Consider the following 17843-nt stretch of genomic DNA (forward strand, 5'->3'; position numbering starts at 1 on the left):
GAGGGGAATTAAATTAGGGGCTGTGATTAGAGGGCCTGATGGGGAGTTGCTAGCAGCAGCAGTGAAACACTTGGAGGTTCTTTGGAGTCCTGCTATGGCAGAAGCGGGTGCAGCAAGATTTGGGGTTGAGTTGGGCAGCAGACTAGGCTACAATGAGGTGGTATTGGAATGTGATGCTATGCAAGTTGCTCGTGCTATTCAGACTAGGAGGATGGGGTGAGCTCCTATTTATCTCTTACTTGAGGATGTTCTAACTATTGGTAGTATGTCTAGTTTCTTTTGTTGTAAGCATGTGAAGAGGAGTGGCAATTCACTAGCTCATTCAGTTGCTCGTTGGGCAGTGAATACAAACTCGGAATTCATTTGTACCGATTCTTTTCCCCAAAGCCTTTGTACTTTGGCGGAAATTGATTTAATATGATCACTTTGTTTGCTTGGTTTCAAAAAAAAAAAAAAATATAAAAAATATATTTTAAAAAAAAACATATATGTGTTAGTTTAGATTGGGTCAAATAATCGATTCAAGTGATATGATTTCAAAATTCAGGTTGGGAATTTCGAATAATTGATGAGTATGAGCCAGTTTGCCAAGTCTTGTCAAAAATGGAGTTACATCTTGATTTGAATTAGTTTGGCGGTTTCTCATACAGTGTACATACCTTAGCTTGCTATCCACCCGAGCGTTCGTCTGTAAATTGAACTATACCTCCGATTTATATTTTTTGCAACTTTGGAATATTTTACATCTCACAATTAATGCTCAAAGTTGCAAAAAACATAGAACAAGGTAGTAATTATTGTATATAATCTGATATTGAACTAAATTTTTTTTTCCTACTTATTTCAATTTGACCGAACTTTTTTTTTTTTTGGATCCATAACACACGTGATCTGATTTGCATTGGTCTAATTATATGATATGATATGGTATGGTCTAGTTCAATCTAATTAAATTTAATAAAAATAACAAGATCTCAAATTAAAGTGAGTTGGACATTATTTAAAATCAGGCCAAAAAACATGATTAAATCATATTAAAAATATATTTTACTTTTATAAAACCTAATATTTAAAATACTTTAACCCTTTAAAATATTTAATTAAAATACTTGAACCCTTAACAATACATTTTATTAATACTTAAATACTTTATTAAAGTACATAAAAATACGGGGTATTACACGCAATAATGTGTATTTTATTAATATGTAATTTTTCATAATTTTTTTTCATTACGGAATGAAAGACACTTAGCGATAAAAAATTGCACATAAAACGATAATTTGGTCCGAACTTAATTTTTTGATCTTATCAAATCTGAACTTATTTTTTCTGAAATAAGTAAAGATAAGGTGAACTAAACAAGGCCTTACACATTAGGTATTTTCCCTATGTTTTATTTTATTTATACATTCTATTTAGAACTACGAGTATTATTTGTCAAACAAAAAGATTAAATCAAAAGAACAATAAGGAATAGAGGGAGTCATAACACCCACTTGGTATATTTTTATACCAACCTACCTATCAAATCAAGTAAGGCCACATAATAAATATGAATAACAAGTGTGATTTTAAAAAAATGTACAAATATAATAATTAAAAAAAAAGGAAGAAGAAGAAGAGGAGTTCATGCCATAATTAGGACTTAGGGAGCAAGCCATGTTTCACCAATGGCAGCAAACTCTATATTTAAAATGGTCCTTGAACCTCTTAACTAGTTAACTCTTTCAAGATCACTTATATATTCAACGTGCTATGGACTACCAAACAAATGATTATCTTCCATTAAAAATTACTTGTAGCACTACATCTTGACTAACATGCTTAAAACGTACTAGAGGTGTAAAACCTAACAGATCAACTTATTCCGGGTTATATAATACTATAAGACCACCTTGCAGGTGGGTTGAGCTAAGGCAAGAGAGAAAAAAAAGGATAAGGTTACATGCTTTCATTTTCAATTTAGATTTGTTCAATTGATTTTAGGTTGGAATTGGTTAGCGTAGGATCAAGTCATTGTCAATCAATATGCTCATTTTTCCCTAAAAAAAATAAAAAATAAATATGTTTATTTTAATTATTAAAATATATATATATATATATATATATATATATATATATATATATATATATATATATATATATATATATATATATATATATATATATATATATTCTTTTAAAAAAAAATATGTGTGTTAGTTTAGATTGGGTCAAATAATCGATTCAAGTGATTTGATTTCAAAATTCAGGTTGGGAATTTCGAGTAATCGACGAGTATGAGCCAGTTTGCCAAGTCTTGTCAAAAATGGAGTTGCATCTTGATTTGAATTAGCTTGGCGGTTTCTCATACCCTGCACATACCTTAGCTTGTTATCCACCTGAGTGTTCGTCTATTTCTATAACACACAAAGAAATCATATATAGATTATTCGTAATGTGAATTGAACTACTACGAGCCTGTTCATATGTACTTAATTTCAGTCCATTTGAGTTCAATTCAGCTCCAATCAGTTAAGTTCAATTTAGTTCAGTTCAGCTCCTAATTTTCCTCTCTCATAAAATATTCATTTCAGCTCAGTTAGTTTAGTTCAGTTCAACACCAATCATTTCAGTTCAGTTCAGCTCCAATCAGTTCAGTTCAGCTCAGTTTAGTAAATGTGAACAAACCCTACCTCCGATTCATATTTTTTTGCAACTTAAGATTATTTTATATCTCAAAAATAATTCCCAAAGCTGCAAAAAACATAGAACAAGGTAGTAATTATTGTATGTAATCTGATGTTGAACTAATTTTTTTCTATTTCAATTTGACCGAACTTTTTTTTTTTTTTTTTTTTTTCCATAACACACATGATCTGCATTGGTCTAATTTATATGATATGGTATGGTCTAGTTCAATCTAGTTAAATTTAATAAAAATAACAAGATCTCAAATTAAAGTGAGTTGGACATTATTTAAAATCAGGCTAAAATACCTGATTAAATTATATTAAAAAATAGCAATATAGTTTCAAAATAAGATAAAATGAAGATAATCCGTAGTATAGATTATCTATTATTTTAACCTAGATGCTCAATTAATGGCTTGTACGTGAAGTGCCTACACCATCCATGATGTAACGACCACATATAAAAAATTGTGTTTTTTTTTCTAGATCACTAAATAATTACTCCGTATTAATTTATTATTTTCACCTATAGAACACAATCCCAAATTACAAGGTTAATTTCATCATCCATTTTTTATTTTCCAAATTGGAACACACCATAAAGATCTAATACGGAATCACAAATTCACTTATAAATTCCCACTCACACAACACAAGAAAGGACAGTAAGGCAGTAGGACATTTTAACAAAAATTCTAAAAGAATTAAGAATCAAGCAACTGTAGTTAAAGCGGCAGGAAGGAAGCATTATTAAAACACTCAGCTCTGTACAACTGCCTTTGCCCCTACCATCACTCACCACCACCAATCTCTTCCAGTTTCCACCACAAAAACAAAATTAAAAAATATAAAATATAAAATAAAAAAAATTCTTCCATATTTTCCGTTTCAAATTACTAGTTCTGTTTTTTATTTATTATTATTATTATTATTTTTCCGTGGAGTATGTCTTAAATTATTTTTTCCATGTCTAATACTTTCTCTTTTCATTTTCACTTGACCCATCTTTAATTTTGCACTAATTATATTACATTACATGCACCTCTATGATTCTGTATGGTTAATACATATAGGGGAAAGAAATAGACGTGTAACATGTTGTTAGATTCATCGTAATATTTATTTTTTTTATTTTACTTGTTGAAAATTAAAGAAGTAGATAATTCATTATGCATTGATAAATATAATAAAAACATGTTAAGTAAAAAAAGAAAGTTTTTTCGTAGTAGACACTCACCAATTTTTCTTCACCGTTATTAAATGTTGTCAATTCGTCATAAAGCAAATAAATTAATGTATATAGTGAGCTAAACCCTTAAAATATGACATTGATCATATGTATAATCTAAAGTTGAAAGGTATAATGTTTTTCACCGATTGAATCTAAACTTAGTTTTAAAATAACTTCAAATCAAAAGTGAATGATATCTCAAGTGATTAGAGCTCCACTTTTGATACCAGATGATCTTGAAATTGATTTCATCACTCGCCCTTATGAATACTCTAATAAACAACAAAAAAAAATACGGAGTAAAATAACTTTATATCGATAGTTGTATACTTGTATTTGATTTGATGCATGATTTTGTCCTAAACCATTTACTTCATTTACCCAAAATTTATTTATTACTTGATCCACATGGTTTCCTTAAAAAAAATACACATGGTTGCTTCAATTACAACCGAGAAAAAAGAAAAAATAAAATAAAAATAAAATGTAAAATCCCAAAATGATTTGATTAATCAAAAGAAAAAAAATTTGCAGATCAAAGAAAGAGAAAGCAAGAGCGAAACCACCGCGGATCACGACAGCTTCTCTAACCCACCAACCAAACTATTCATTTCTTTTCTCTCTCCTTTAACTCCATTTCGAAATCTTGCATTTTAAGCTCAAAATTCTACTGAACTAAAGCAGAATACTCCAATTGTCGGCAAGATAATTTCCTGCTTTTTTTGTAACCCAGAAAAAAAGGGGTCAAAACAGTCTTATAGAGTCAAATTTCAGTGTATAATTTGGTAAAAAATTGATTAATTTTGATCAAAAATTGAGTGAAAATTAAAGGGTGTTGAAATTTGCTCAAATGTTAGTCCAAGATCGAATACCCACTAAGGGTTCAGCTCAAAATCCCCAAAATTTGACGAAATCCCAGGTGAGAAATCTTCCAAGTTTACATCCTAGTCGATTTTCTGAGTCAAAATCCCTAGATTTTTCAACATGGGTTTCTGATAATTTGTATAAAATATTTGCAATTTTAGTATTACTTGCTACTGTTGCTGCTCTTTTCTTCCTTCGTAATGTTGGTTATAATGCCGCACTTGTTTGCTTTGAAAAACAAGCTCACGATGTTGAAACCATACATTTTCCTAAAGTTGATTGGAATTCTATTAAACCCAACTCTGATAAGGTCACCCCATATTCGAATTTTCGGGCAGAGAAGTGGATCATTGTGTCTGTTTCGGATTATCCGAGCGATTCGATTAAGGGTTTTGTTAGGATCAAAGGATGGCAGGTCCTTGCAGTAGGAAATGCTAGAACCCCTAATGATTGGAGTCTTAAGGGTGCTATTTTTTTGTCTTTAGATATGCAATCGAAATTGGGTTTTCGGGTTTTGGAACATTTGCCTTATGATTCATATGTTAGGAAAAGTGTTGGGTATTTGTTTGCTATTCAACATGGTGCTACTAGGATTTTTGATGCTGATAATAGAGGGGAAGTGATTGATGGGGATTTAGGGAAGCATTTTGATGTGGAATTGGTGGGGGAGCAAGCTAGGCAGGAGATTATATTGCAGTATACTCATGAGGATCCGAACCGAACAGTTGTTAATCCATATGTACATTTCGGGCAACGTTCTGTTTGGCCTAGAGGATTGCCTCTTGAAAATGTGGGTGAAATTGGGCATGAGGAGTATTACACTGAGGTGTTTGGTGGGAAACAGTTTATTCAGCAGGGGATCTCTAATGGTCTTCCTGATGTAGATTCGGTTTTCTATTTTACTAGGAAATCAGGGTTGGAAGCATATGATATTAGGTTTGATGAGAAGGCTCCAAAGGTTGCCTTACCACAGGGTATGATGGTGCCTCTTAATTCTTTTAATACATTATATCATACTTCGGCATTTTGGGGTTTGATGCTTCCTGTTTCTGTCAGTACTATGGCTTCTGATGTGTTGAGAGGTTACTGGGCTCAGAGGCTTTTGTGGGAGATTGGTGGCTATGTGGTTGTTTACCCTCCAACAGTTCATAGACATGATAGAATTGGATCATACCCTTTCGCGGAGGAAAAAGATCTCCATGTGAATGTTGGTCGTCTGTCTAAGTTTCTGGTTTCGTGGAAATCACACAATAATAGACTGTTTGAAAAAATATTAGAGTTGAGTTTTGCTATGGCAGAAGAAAGATTTTGGACTGAGAAAGATGTGAAATTTACAGCTGATTGGCTTCAGGACTTGCTTTCTGTTGGATACCAGCAGCCAAGGCTAATGTCTTTAGAAATCAATCGGCCACGGGCAGCTATTGGCCATGGAGATAGAAAGGAATTTGTCCCTAGAAAGCTACCCTCTGTGCACCTCGGGGTTGAGGAGACAGGTAGTGTGAACTACGAAATTGGGAACTTGATTCGATGGAGAAAAAACTTTGGAAATATCGTGCTAGTTATGTTTTGCAGTGGCCCTGTTGAACGTACTGCCTTGGAATGGAGATTGCTTTATGGCCGAATCTTCAAAACTGTCATCATTTTATCATCACAAAAGAATGAAGATCTTATCGTTGATCAAGCTCAGTTGGATTATGTGTACAAGTAAGTCAATCTCATCAGTTTGATCAATCATGCATTTATTTCATGTTTCATCAGTTAGTAATGGCAGTCTGATAGACTGGATCAGAACTTGAATTTCATGATGTGTTGGTTAGTGCTATATCTGCAGGGTTCATGCTATATATTATTTTTAAATGCTATTTGCATGTGAAATAATGGCACTGTTAACGTAATTATTGAAAATTTGGAAACTATTCACTATTTGTTTGTAAATCTCATGAGCTGGTTCCAAGTCAATAAGAATTTATTGCTTTCTTCTGTTGGTGACAAAATATGGTTTCTAGAGATTAACTCACTGCTTTAAGTAGACTTGAAGGGTTATTTTTGTCACTCTTTTTATGATGCTTACATATTTTCTCGGCCTTTTGTTTGAGTCACTGTTTTGAAATACTATTGAACTTATATAGGGAACTACTATCTTCTAGTAGTTTGCTTTTTGGTTGTGTGTACTTCTGGAAATCTATATCGTCAGATAAAACGCTTCTTTCATGCATTAACATAAGTTTTTTTTTTTTTTTTTTTTTTTTTTTTTTTTTTTTTTTTTTTTTTTTTTTTTGCTGAAAATGCCAAGAATTTGTGCTCAGTACCCAAATGTCTCACCTACAATACCCCATGTAAGTTCTGTCACAGATGGGGTTTGGGGAAGTCAAGATTCAAAACATAAACAACCTTACAATTAATCATTCAGGACTAGCATGTGACAGCTTTTTTTTTTTTTTTTTTTGGAGAAAGACAACAATAAAACCACCACCACCCAGTATGCATTTCGTTCAGGCAGATTAGCAAAGACTCAGACTTATAGCCGTTCTAGGGAAGCTACTTTTCATGAAAAGGTCTTAACCAATAATGAGGGGGAAAAGAAAGAAAGCAATAGAAATTTTTTTATTGGAAATAGTAGGTACTGTAATAATTTTGAAGAGTGAAGGGAATCTCCTATGCAGAGGATCCCTTATTTTGAGTTCACGAATTAGGGGGAAAAAAACCTTAGTTTACCACAACGTCCTATCAAGTTCATGTCCTTGTTAACTCGGTAAGTCCTGGATTAGCTTAGTCCCAATGACCTTCCTGATCCTCTGAATATTTGTAGGTGTTCAGCTAGCTCTCTTGTAACCTCATTGCCCATCGTCCCATGGTCTCAACTCTCCACAATGAGGCATATGTTACTTAGTCTCTTTTTCTTATAAAGGCATTTTGCGCATTGAAAATTTCCTCATTGATTATCATGTCTACTATTGTACAATTGTATCTTTAATGAAACATCCTCATATCAGCCACAACTTGCACATGTGTAATTGCCCAATATTGGCTGTGTAGCACTTAATTCAGTAAACCAAATTTTAGGTTTGACTTTAAAAGACTTCATTTTCTTATGAAAAATAAACAAAGTGGTTTTATCCCTGTATGTATTCTTCACCGGGTAAAGGATTAGGAGCATATGTACCTAATTCACGAATTATGTACATGAAATCAGTTTCTAGAGTATGGCATCATAGTCACTTTGGTCTCTGTCGCTGTGAAGGTGTTTCAGTCAAGTTTCAACATAGTGATAAAATCATTAGCTGTTGATTTCAGTACCAAGCATATGATGCAAACTTGTGTTCCAACCAAATTCTTATTTATCTCTACCATGAAATTGTTTTTTTTTTTTTTTTTTGTTATTTTGTTTTGTGTTTTGTGTTTTTCCCCTTTTTCCATGGAATTCCAATGCTTGTAAAAGAAATATAACTGATAGGATAATTATTATAATGAACATTTTGTTGATTACAATTTTGATTTGGTTTACAGGCAGCTTCCTACGATAATGAACAGATATTCAAGTGCTGAAGGATTTCTTTTTCTCCAAGATAATACCATCCTTAACTATTGGAATCTAGTACAAGCTGACAAGAATAAGCTTTGGATCACTAACAAGGTAATAAGAACTGTAATACTCTTGCTATTATTTTCTCTGCAGTGTATTCATCAAGACTATAGACTTGGAAGGCGAATTAAGGGAATTGAAATTCTTTCAACAAAAATTTTAAAATTGCATTGTCTGTACATTTCCTATGTGTTATAATTTTAGGATTGATGAAATCTATTCCTTTGCCCCATAGTGGACTTTATGAGTTTTCCAACTTTATTATTTAAATGCAAAGAGTATATGCTACAAGCCTACAAATAGATTTATTGCCCCCCAATCCATTCCTTTCTTCAGTGTCTTAGAAATTTCAGTTTTTTTTTTTTTTTTTTTTTTTTTTTTTTTTTTTTTTTTTTTTTTTTTTTTTTTTTTTTTTGTGTTTTTTTTGTGTGTGTGTGTGTGTGGGAAAGAAGAAACAAAATCCAAATACAAAAAATCCAAATACAAAAAACCACATATACTGCTGTTATTCAATTTACTGTCTATTTCTGTTTTATATTCAACAAGCCTAATGGTTTTCAGGTATCAAAGTCATGGACTCCTGTCTCAAACAACAATGGTGATTGGTTCTCCAAACAAGGAGAAATGGTAAAGAAGGTTGTTGAGACAATGCCAGCTCACTTTCAAGTAAATTACAAGGAAGCTGCAAAGAGCAATCAGGGCTTTGTGGTATGCAGTTCAGAGCTATTCTTTGTTCCGAGGAGTAATGTAGAAGACTTCATTGATTTAGTTGCTTTGGTAGGCGACTTGGAAATGCATCACAAGGTTGCAATACCCATGTTCTTTCTGGCAATGGATTCACCTCAGAATTTTGATCCAATATTCAGCACCATGGTTTATAAAAAGAAACCACCATCAGGCAACACTACCTTGTATTCTGCTCAAGCACCGGCCATTCACCCGTGGAGTGTATCAAGTGAACAAGAATTTATCAAGCTTATTAGAGTAATGGCTGCTGGAGATCCTCTTTTGATGGAATTGGTTTGACGCGAAGAACATTTTTATTCTTTTGCCATTCAAGTCAGAAACAAGTAAAAAACAGTAAGTAGAAAAGCATATGTAACACTGTCAATGAACACTTCTTCTGTTTTTAGTTCTTTTTCCTGCCCTCGAAGGGGGAGGAGTTTTTGTAAATTTTTTTTCCTTATATGATTCAAATTCAGTGAGTGAATATTCCAAAGGAAACAAGAGGAATTCTGTTCATTCTTTCTAACATGCATCATATTATAATGTAAATTTCTTACATTATATATCTTTGATAGACTTGTTCATCTATTGATCAGATTGCTCTTAGATTGTCGAGATTTGCAGAATGTTGTTACTCTGTCTATTAATCCAATTAATTGTGTTTCTAGTATTGCCCTAGTTTTATGAATCTGAAATGAAGTGTTATCCTAAGAGAGGAATTTTCGGATTGAAAGTCATACTCAGGAATTTATTCTAAGCAAATTCTGCAAAAATGTCATAGCACTAAGGCATTAGCAGGTTATGGATAAAATATTCGGCAAACTTGGCAATTTATTTAGCAAAATACAATCCTTTTTGATGAATTTTGAAATAAAAACAGTGTCATGGCTACCTTGCGGCATATTTGGATATTACTTTCTCCCTTTCAAATTATTTGTCGTGTTACTTTATCACGTTCACCAATGCATATATTAGTCAAGATCATACATGATTATGATTTTTTTAAAAAAATCTATAAATCACAAAAGCTAGTCAAAGTAGAGATGGTGAATGTTGGCAAAAGTCAAAAGTCAAAACGTGTTAACTAATTTGAAACGGAGAAAATATTAAATAACATAATCAATGGATAGGCTTTTGATCCAAGTAGACTTGGCATAATTGAGTAATTGACTAATTACTCAATCCGAAATACCTGAAAAATTAGCAAAATCACATTACATGTAAATCGGTCTTGACTAAAATCATGTCAAGTGGGTCGATCAAGTCTGGTCAGGGTTGGAGATTTTTGGGTTGGTGCTGTTGGGGTTTGGGTTTGGGTTTGATTTGAAAAATGCTTGTTCATGAATCATGACTAAACTTTTGGGTTATGGTCGACCAACCATTTAACTTGTTGAAGGATTTTGAATGCCTATATTATTTGTATTTTTATCCACATACAAATACAAAATATCTGTCATAAAACAAATCAGAAAAAACAATCCAGCCATAAATGGTGGGTAAGTCCAACCAAAAAACCATGTTAAATCATCATAATCTCATTTATTTACTATGTATAAGATGATTCATGGTTGGTCGGGTAAAACAGGTCAGGTCGGGTTTGACCCAAAAATATAGGCCTGTTTGAGTTCTAGTTACCTTGTCCAATTCAGGTAGAATAGATTGGCAAGTCTCAACATTACATGGTTAAATCAAAATTTAATATCAACAGAAGATCAGAAACATGTGTAAAGTTTTCATTTTCAGAGACAAATTATGGCTCACAATGAATAGAGAACAATGTACGTCTGGCATATTCACAAGCTTATTTTACATAATTTACCTATCAACTCCTTCAATCTTGTCTTCGACTTCAGAATACAATTGCCTCAATTTCTCGATGTTTTCCTCTGAAGTTTCCCAGTAACCCCTTCCATTGGCCTCTAAGAAAGTCTGTAACAACTTCCTGAAAGAGTTGGGGTTGGTGTTCATCAGCTTTTTCAGCATCTCTTCATCCTTGATGAAAGTTGTGTTAGCCTCTTCGTAAACCCAGTTGTCCACTTGGCCTGAGGTTGCACTCCATCCAACAGTGTTAGTCAGTCTCTTCTCAATCTCACGTACACCCTCGTATCCAGTTGACAGCATTCCTTCGTACCACTTGGGGTTCAGCAGCTTTGTTCGTGCATCTAGACGCACAGTCTCAGAGAGAGTACGTACCTGCAGAAGTCCAATTTACAAACACTTCAGTCAGCTTTATTATTTCAGGTACCTTGTATCTACTCATAATTAATGACACCAGAATATTACTTAATACAATATACTATGTATATTTTTAATACTGGTCAAATTGAGTTTACTGTTTAAAACTGATCTAAACACTGAATTCACTAATATTTCTTTTTTTGTATACAGTTGAGTGATTATTAGTTAATATTATAGAACATAAATCAGTTGTAGTGTTGTGTCATGACAATGCCATGTACACCTTTCCCCCTTCAATTCATTGTAAAGCAAAACTCAATAGCAGCAAAATGACCTAAGCTATCTTTAGATACCTTTCACCAATCTCAAACATACTACCTATTTTTCTAAGCGTGTGGTATTTTAAATTAAGCGATGTAAGTTAACAAATTCTGACCTTTCGCGAGATGCATACAATCAACTAGATTCTGGTACAACTATTATATTCATCTTCATAAGTATTTATCTTTCTATGTTATCTTATCTCAACTTTTCTTAATACTATTATGAACAGATCTTGGTAAAATATACTCAATTTTAGCATAAATATAGATGGCAGTGTGACAATAATCTCACCTGAGCATTGGCTGTAGTAGTATCAGCAATGTAAGCACTTGGCTTCTTCCCATCTTTCCTGAGTCCCTGCACCAGATTTGTGGGGTCTGAATCAAAGTAGTGACTCACATCAGTCAGAGAGATCTCTGATGAGTCAAGGTTCTGGAAAGTAGCATCAGCTGTTGAAAGAGCCATCTCGAACACCTTCCGCTTCTCAGTCATTCCAGCACCAGGTGCATCAGAGTCAAAGGCAAATGACTTTCTGCTCAAGTACATATCTTGCAGTTGCTTCTCATCATTCCATGAGGAATTCTCAACAGCAAGATTGATGTTTGACGAGTATGATCCTGAGGCATTAGAAAAGATCCTTGTAGCAGCCTCTCTAATATCAACACCAAGGGTTTCGGCTTGCTCCAGCGCATGCTTTCTCACATAGTTCTGCTCCACTGGCTCATCAAGCTCTGCCACCATCTTAATTGCCCGATCAAGAAGGTTCATCTGATACAAGGCAGCAAATTTTGGAGAAATCAACATCAGAAACTAATTCTAGCAACAAAAACTTGTTAGCTTTGGTTACATTATTGTTGCTATCTCTCAATCTTTAATCCTCTGAGAAACAAAGTATTTAAGTTCACCTAAGTGGATTTTAAAGAAATCCATGTTTTAACATATAAAGTAATTTTTAGGGCTTATTAACAATCTAATATATATATATATAAAGGAGAGTTTTTCCCCAAGTTTTTAGAGAGCCACATAGGATTTATTTTTCTTAGCGCGCCATGTAGTATTATGAATTTAAGTTGTACCCAATTAAATAAGAGATTATTAATTTATTTTACAATTAAATAATTCAAATGCCATGTTAGCAAAATTGACGAATGAAATTTTAAAGTTTAAACTAATTAAATACAAAATATTATCTTTTGAGATTAGAAATTTTATCTAATATTTTAAAGCTAATATAATAACAAAAATCACATAAATATGAAAAATATTTTTTAAAAAAATACTAACAAACCGTGCATCGCACGGGCTTCATCTAGTTTAATCATATATATGACAGTTCAGATGATAGAATCTCCCACATTATGTGCTACATATTGTTAATGTGGATTTCAAAAAGGGTATTACCTGGTTGATGAAAAGGTCTCTAAAGACACCAGAGCAGTTAACAACAACATCAATTCTAGGCCTTCCAAGCTCCTCAAGACTGACAGGTTCAACCCGATTGACTCTCCCAAAGGTATCAGCAATTGGTCTCACCCCAATCATCCACAGAACCTGACCAAGTGACTCTCCATAAGTCTTGATGTTATCAGTTCCCCACAATACAAGGGCAACTGTTTCAGGAAATTTTCCTCCATTATCTGCTTTCTGACGCTCGAGCAGCCTATCCACAACAACCATTGCACTCTGCATGGCTGCAGTTGTTGGAATGGCTTGTGGGTCCAAAGCATGAATGTTTTTCCCAGTTGGTAGCACTTTTGGGTTCCTGATCGGGTCACCACCAGGACCTGGCTCTACAAATTTCCCTTCAAGAGCTTGCTTCAAACTTCCAAGCTCATTATCAGCCACAACCAGCTTCAAGCACTCCCCTAAGAATGCAAAAAGAACCCTAAGTTTCTCCCTATCAGCTTGGTAAAACTTAGTGTTTGACAAGTACTGAATCCATGGTTCATTTATTCCAAACCCGAGAATTGAAGTCAATTTGTCATTGACATTCACAACTTGACCCTTACTATTAGTTGTTTTTTCTACAAACGCCATGACAGCTCCTCTTGATGTCTCAGTAATTTGCCTTAGTAGCTCAACATCTTTCAATACTCCCTTATCATTTCCTCTGTAGACATCTTCTATGCTCCTTCCAACAGTCTCAGCTAGTATAGAAGGGAGGGCGGATATTCCCTCCTCAGGACGATCCAAAGCAGCAATGTTAACCAAAGTTGCCACAGCCTCCAAGGCTGACGGAGGCTCACCAATCACATGAAGCCCACAAGGCAAAAGACGAGACTCAATCTCCATGATCTTCGAGTAGACTTTGCCTACCACAGAATCTCTTTCTTTAGCAGAGATCTCTGCTCCTTCATCAGGAAGATCCACATCTTTGTCAAGATTGCATTGTCTTGCAGTGCTGATGATGGAACTCACAATCTGTTGGCCCCGGCCTGTATCTTTGAGGGATTGGTATGAGGAAATGAGCTCACTCAGTTGTTTGAGCCCCTTGTAAAGTCCTGCATTTTCAGCTGGAGGGGTCAGATAGCTGATTGTATTCGCATAGCTACGACGTTTAGCTATTGTTGCCTCAGATGGGTTGTTAGCAGCATAGTAATAGACATTGGGAATGTTGCCAATGAGACTATCAGGGAAACAAGCATCACTCATTCCCACTTGTTTTCCCGGCATGAATTCTAAGGAACCATGAGTTCCAAAATGAAGAACTGCATCCGCTCCAAATATTTTCTCAACAAATGAGTAATATGCAGCAAAACCATGATGTGGGCTAGCTGATTTAGAGAAAAGTAGCCTCATAGGATCTCCCTCATAACCAAAGGTAGGCTGAACACCGATGAAGACATTCCCGTACTGCTTTCCATATACCAAGAGATTCTCTCCATCAGAGTTCAGATTTCCTGGGGCTTTTCCCCAGTTTTCTTCCAAGAGTGTTGCATAAGGAGTTAGGTTCTGATACTCCCTAACACTCATTTTGTAGGCAACATTGAGATTTGGGCTGTTAAATTGAGCCTCTTTGTCATGGATTACATCTTCAATCAAGGCTTCAGCATTCTCTGGGAGGCCTTCAATATTGTAACCATCCTTTTTAAGGTCTTTAAGGACAGAGAAGATGGAGGCAAATACGTTAAGGTATGCAGCAGTTCCAACATTTCCTTTGTCTGGAGGGAAGCTGAAGACTGTAATAGCTAGCTTCTTCTCAGCCTGCAAACATTCATGACAGTTGAGAAATTTTTATAATTTTGTGTCAATTAAATATCAAGATACCTCTAAAAGTATAATTAAGATGGCAGGAAAGAACACCAAGGACTGTAGTAAAGAGTCTCAGAGAGTACACACAAAAGTAAGTTATGAACTGAAAACATCACACTGTTAAGGAAGGAGCAATCATTTTTTAACTAATCTAGACAATGCAGGTGACAGCAAAACATAAAAAGGGTGATTAACAAAAGAGCCAAAGGATGGCGCTTCTAACTCATTGAGCCCTTACTACTGACATGTGACAGCAAGAGCAAGGTCATACACCCGTTTAGATACAACAAAAAAGTAACAAACTCTTCCAGCATTCACACAATCAACAGAAAAATTTTAGTGCTTGAGCTATGTAATCAGGTTGATCTTAATATGATCAGTACATGTATTAAAAATTTGAAATCACCATAAAAAATACAGCTTATTAGTGAAACCTAGTGTTTAGCTAATCAGTCAAAATATCTTGGAAATGAACAGTTGGAACTCAAGATACCTTTGGTTTCCTCTTCAACTCAGCCCACTTAATTGCTCTAGTGCAAAGCTGATCCACTCTCTTATGAAGGGCATGTGATTTTCCTGCATCATACCAACATCATTACCAATGAGCTCCAGAAGATACGACAAAAAGCAGGACATCCAAACAAAAAAAAAATGACTTAATTGAAGGCATCACTCTAGAATATGCAAACTACCATGTAACCGAAATTAATCTCACACCCTACTTATTCGGATCTTAGCAATCCAAATGCCATATTACAGCAATGCATCATTAAGCCAATTCCCATTGTCATATTATCATGATAAAAGAAAAGTTGTGCTACAAAAATTCAATCTTCTTTTCAAACTCAAACAAGAACCTAACCTATAATATGATTAACAATCTTTTTATTTTTATTTTTTTTTTTACTATATATTACATTCAATAAAGAATAATCCATAACATTAATTTGCAGTGACAAAGTCTATATGCCAAAATCAAGAACACATCATACTTCAGGCAAAAAAATCAACCTAAAAAAGGATATAAACAAAAGTTGGAAAAAGAAAAAAAACATAGCTATAAAAAATAGTTACCTGTTCTGGGATCGCGTCCAGCAAATACAATAGGCTCCATTCCACCATCAAGCTCAGGAAGAGCAACCTGCAAAGCCACCTGAATAGGGTGCAAACCCAAGGTACTATTCAACCACTCTTCAGTAGTCTGAAACACCAAAGGTACAGCAACCATGTAAGGCACATTAAGCTTCATCAAAGCCTCAACAGCCCTCGGGTGATCCTGCCTTGCTGGACCTCCAACAAGAGCAAAACCAGTAAGTGACACCACAGAGTTCACCATAGGCTTCTTGGTGATAGGATCAATAAAGAACTTCTCGACGGGGCCAGAGAAATCAAGCCCACCGGCGAAGATAGGGATCACCTTAGCCCCTCTAGCCTCCAACTCCATAATGACAGCAACATAGTGAGACTCATCACCAGTAACAATGTGACTCCTCTGAAGAACTAGACCAATTACTGGTGCTTTTGAACTCTTAAGCTTAGGACTTGCATCCTTCCTAGTACCATACCAATTCAAATACTCCTTAACATCATCATACATACAAGGAGCTAAAGGATGCCAAACCCCACTATCCAAGAACAAAACCGGGTCCGAATACTCGATTTTCATCCCTTTCAATGCAGGTACATAAGACCCAGATATCATCTTGACAAAATTAACCAAATTATCTGGTGACCCTCCTAGCCAAAACTGCAAACTAAGGATATAAAGCCTAGCATCTTGAGCTTTATCACTAGGCAAATACTTCAACACTTTAGGCAATGTTCTTACTAATTTAAGCATACTATCAGCAAAACCAGCACCTTGTTTTTTCCTCTTAAAAAGCTGGAAAAATGGGCTTTTTGATTGCCCAAGTTGAGACATGCTAAATGAACCCAATTTGTTAAGTCTCATTACCTCAGGCATTGAAGGGAACACAAGAACAGCATCCATTCGATCTCGAACCTTCTCAACAGCATCCCTCACCTTAATTGCAAGCTCCTCCACAAAAATTAATGACCCAATAAAAATGTTGGCATCCTCAAGATCTTTACAGAAGCCTTGGTAAGTCTCTTTATCCCTAAGCTCCTCTACTAAATAGCCAACAACTTCAAAATTCGCGATACCCGAGGTTTTGTTCAGGGTCTGAACTGCAGCTGAAAGGGATGATTGGTATTGAGCTTCTAAGACTACATACACAATTTTTACAGTGGGTAAATTTTTGTTTTTCACTGGGACAATTCGTCGAACTTCTGGTGATATTTGGGTAAATTGACCATTTCCAGCTACAACACACTTGATTGTACCATTTTTGGGTGATCTTGAGGTAAATTGGGTGGATTTTTTGGGGAGAAAAGAGTGGAGAATGTACTTTTTCTGTGATATTGATGAAATAAGGTCAGTTTTGGTTGATGGTATGGTAAATGCTGAAGATACCATGGAAGACATTGCTGTAAGCTCTGTTCTTCAGAGACAGCAAATTTGAGAAAAGTTTCGATTTTCTGTGAGAAAATGCAAAATCTAAAATCTGGGTATTGTTATTTGGAACTTTAATTGAAATGGGTTTGAATTTTTTTTGCAAATTCTTCTCTCTTTCTCCTGAATTTTTAGAGAGAGAGTGCAAAAAAACACTAAAACTCAAGGTACTGAAAACAGAGTAGTGGAGTGTTTTATGTTAACAGTTTCTGTTTTGTTTCTGTTAGTGGGTGTAGAAGAGGACACGTGTCATAACAAATTAGAAAAATGCAATGAAAATGTTTTAGAGGTTGAGCTTTGTTTAGGTGAGGAGGAGAGAGAAAGTTAGAGAGTGATAGTGTACTTTGGGTTAGTTTATCTGAATCAAGGGTTTGATGATGAAATTTCTTGGCTTCCTATTGGTTGAGGTGGATTTCCTAAATGAGCCAAGTGGAGATGTAAAATTGTGAATAGATTTTAAAATGATTTATTTGTGTATTTTTTTTGAAAGAGGTGATG

General features: G+C 34.7%; 2 protein-coding genes across 2 annotated transcripts; one reads left to right on the forward strand and one right to left on the reverse strand.

Moving 5' to 3' along the window:
• The first annotated feature begins 4287 nt into the window (after positions 1 to 4287).
• Positions 4288 to 9580, forward strand: LOC145632250 (putative glycosyltransferase STELLO1). Its single transcript, XM_081684574.1, has 3 exons — positions 4288 to 6474; positions 8278 to 8404; positions 8915 to 9580. The coding sequence occupies exons 1-3, from the start codon at positions 4757 to 4759 to the stop codon at positions 9377 to 9379; spliced, it is 2310 nt and encodes a 769-aa protein (XP_081540700.1). The 5' UTR covers positions 4288 to 4756; the 3' UTR covers positions 9380 to 9580.
• Positions 9581 to 10754: 1174 nt separating this feature from the next.
• On the reverse strand, positions 10755 to 17541 carry LOC145632251 (magnesium-chelatase subunit ChlH, chloroplastic-like). Its single transcript, XM_081684575.1, has 5 exons — positions 15908 to 17541; positions 15327 to 15409; positions 12983 to 14785; positions 11873 to 12349; positions 10755 to 11272 (listed from the first exon to the last, which is right to left on the reverse strand). The coding sequence occupies exons 1-5, from the start codon at positions 17316 to 17318 to the stop codon at positions 10895 to 10897; spliced, it is 4152 nt and encodes a 1383-aa protein (XP_081540701.1). The 5' UTR covers positions 17319 to 17541; the 3' UTR covers positions 10755 to 10894.
• Between the last annotated feature and the right edge of the window lie 302 nt (positions 17542 to 17843).

Source organism: Chenopodium album, chromosome 5, assembly GCF_948465745.1.
Source record: "Chenopodium album chromosome 5, dcCheAlbu1.1, whole genome shotgun sequence".
In the NCBI taxonomy this organism is placed as follows: domain Eukaryota; kingdom Viridiplantae; phylum Streptophyta; class Magnoliopsida; order Caryophyllales; family Amaranthaceae; genus Chenopodium; species Chenopodium album.

Bases quoted from the DNA above. Each gene is read 5' to 3' on its own strand.
- LOC145632251 (XM_081684575.1), bottom strand. From the start codon at position 17,318: ATGTCTTCCATGGTATCTTCAGCATTTACCATACCATCAACCAAAACT. The intron at 15,410-15,907 runs GTAACTATTTTT...GGTATGATGCAG, and splicing joins TGGACGCGATCCCAGAACAG to GAAAATCACATGCCCTTCAT. The intron at 11,273-11,872 runs GTGAGATTATTG...GGACTTCTGCAG, and splicing joins CTACTACAGCCAATGCTCAG to GTACGTACTCTCTCTGAGAC.
- LOC145632250 (XM_081684574.1), top strand. From the start codon at position 4,757: ATGTTAGTCCAAGATCGAATACCCACTAAGGGTTCAGCTCAAAATCCC. The intron at 6,475-8,277 runs GTAAGTCAATCT...TTTGGTTTACAG, and splicing joins CAGTTGGATTATGTGTACAA to GCAGCTTCCTACGATAATGA. The intron at 8,405-8,914 runs GTAATAAGAACT...AATGGTTTTCAG, and splicing joins AGCTTTGGATCACTAACAAG to GTATCAAAGTCATGGACTCC.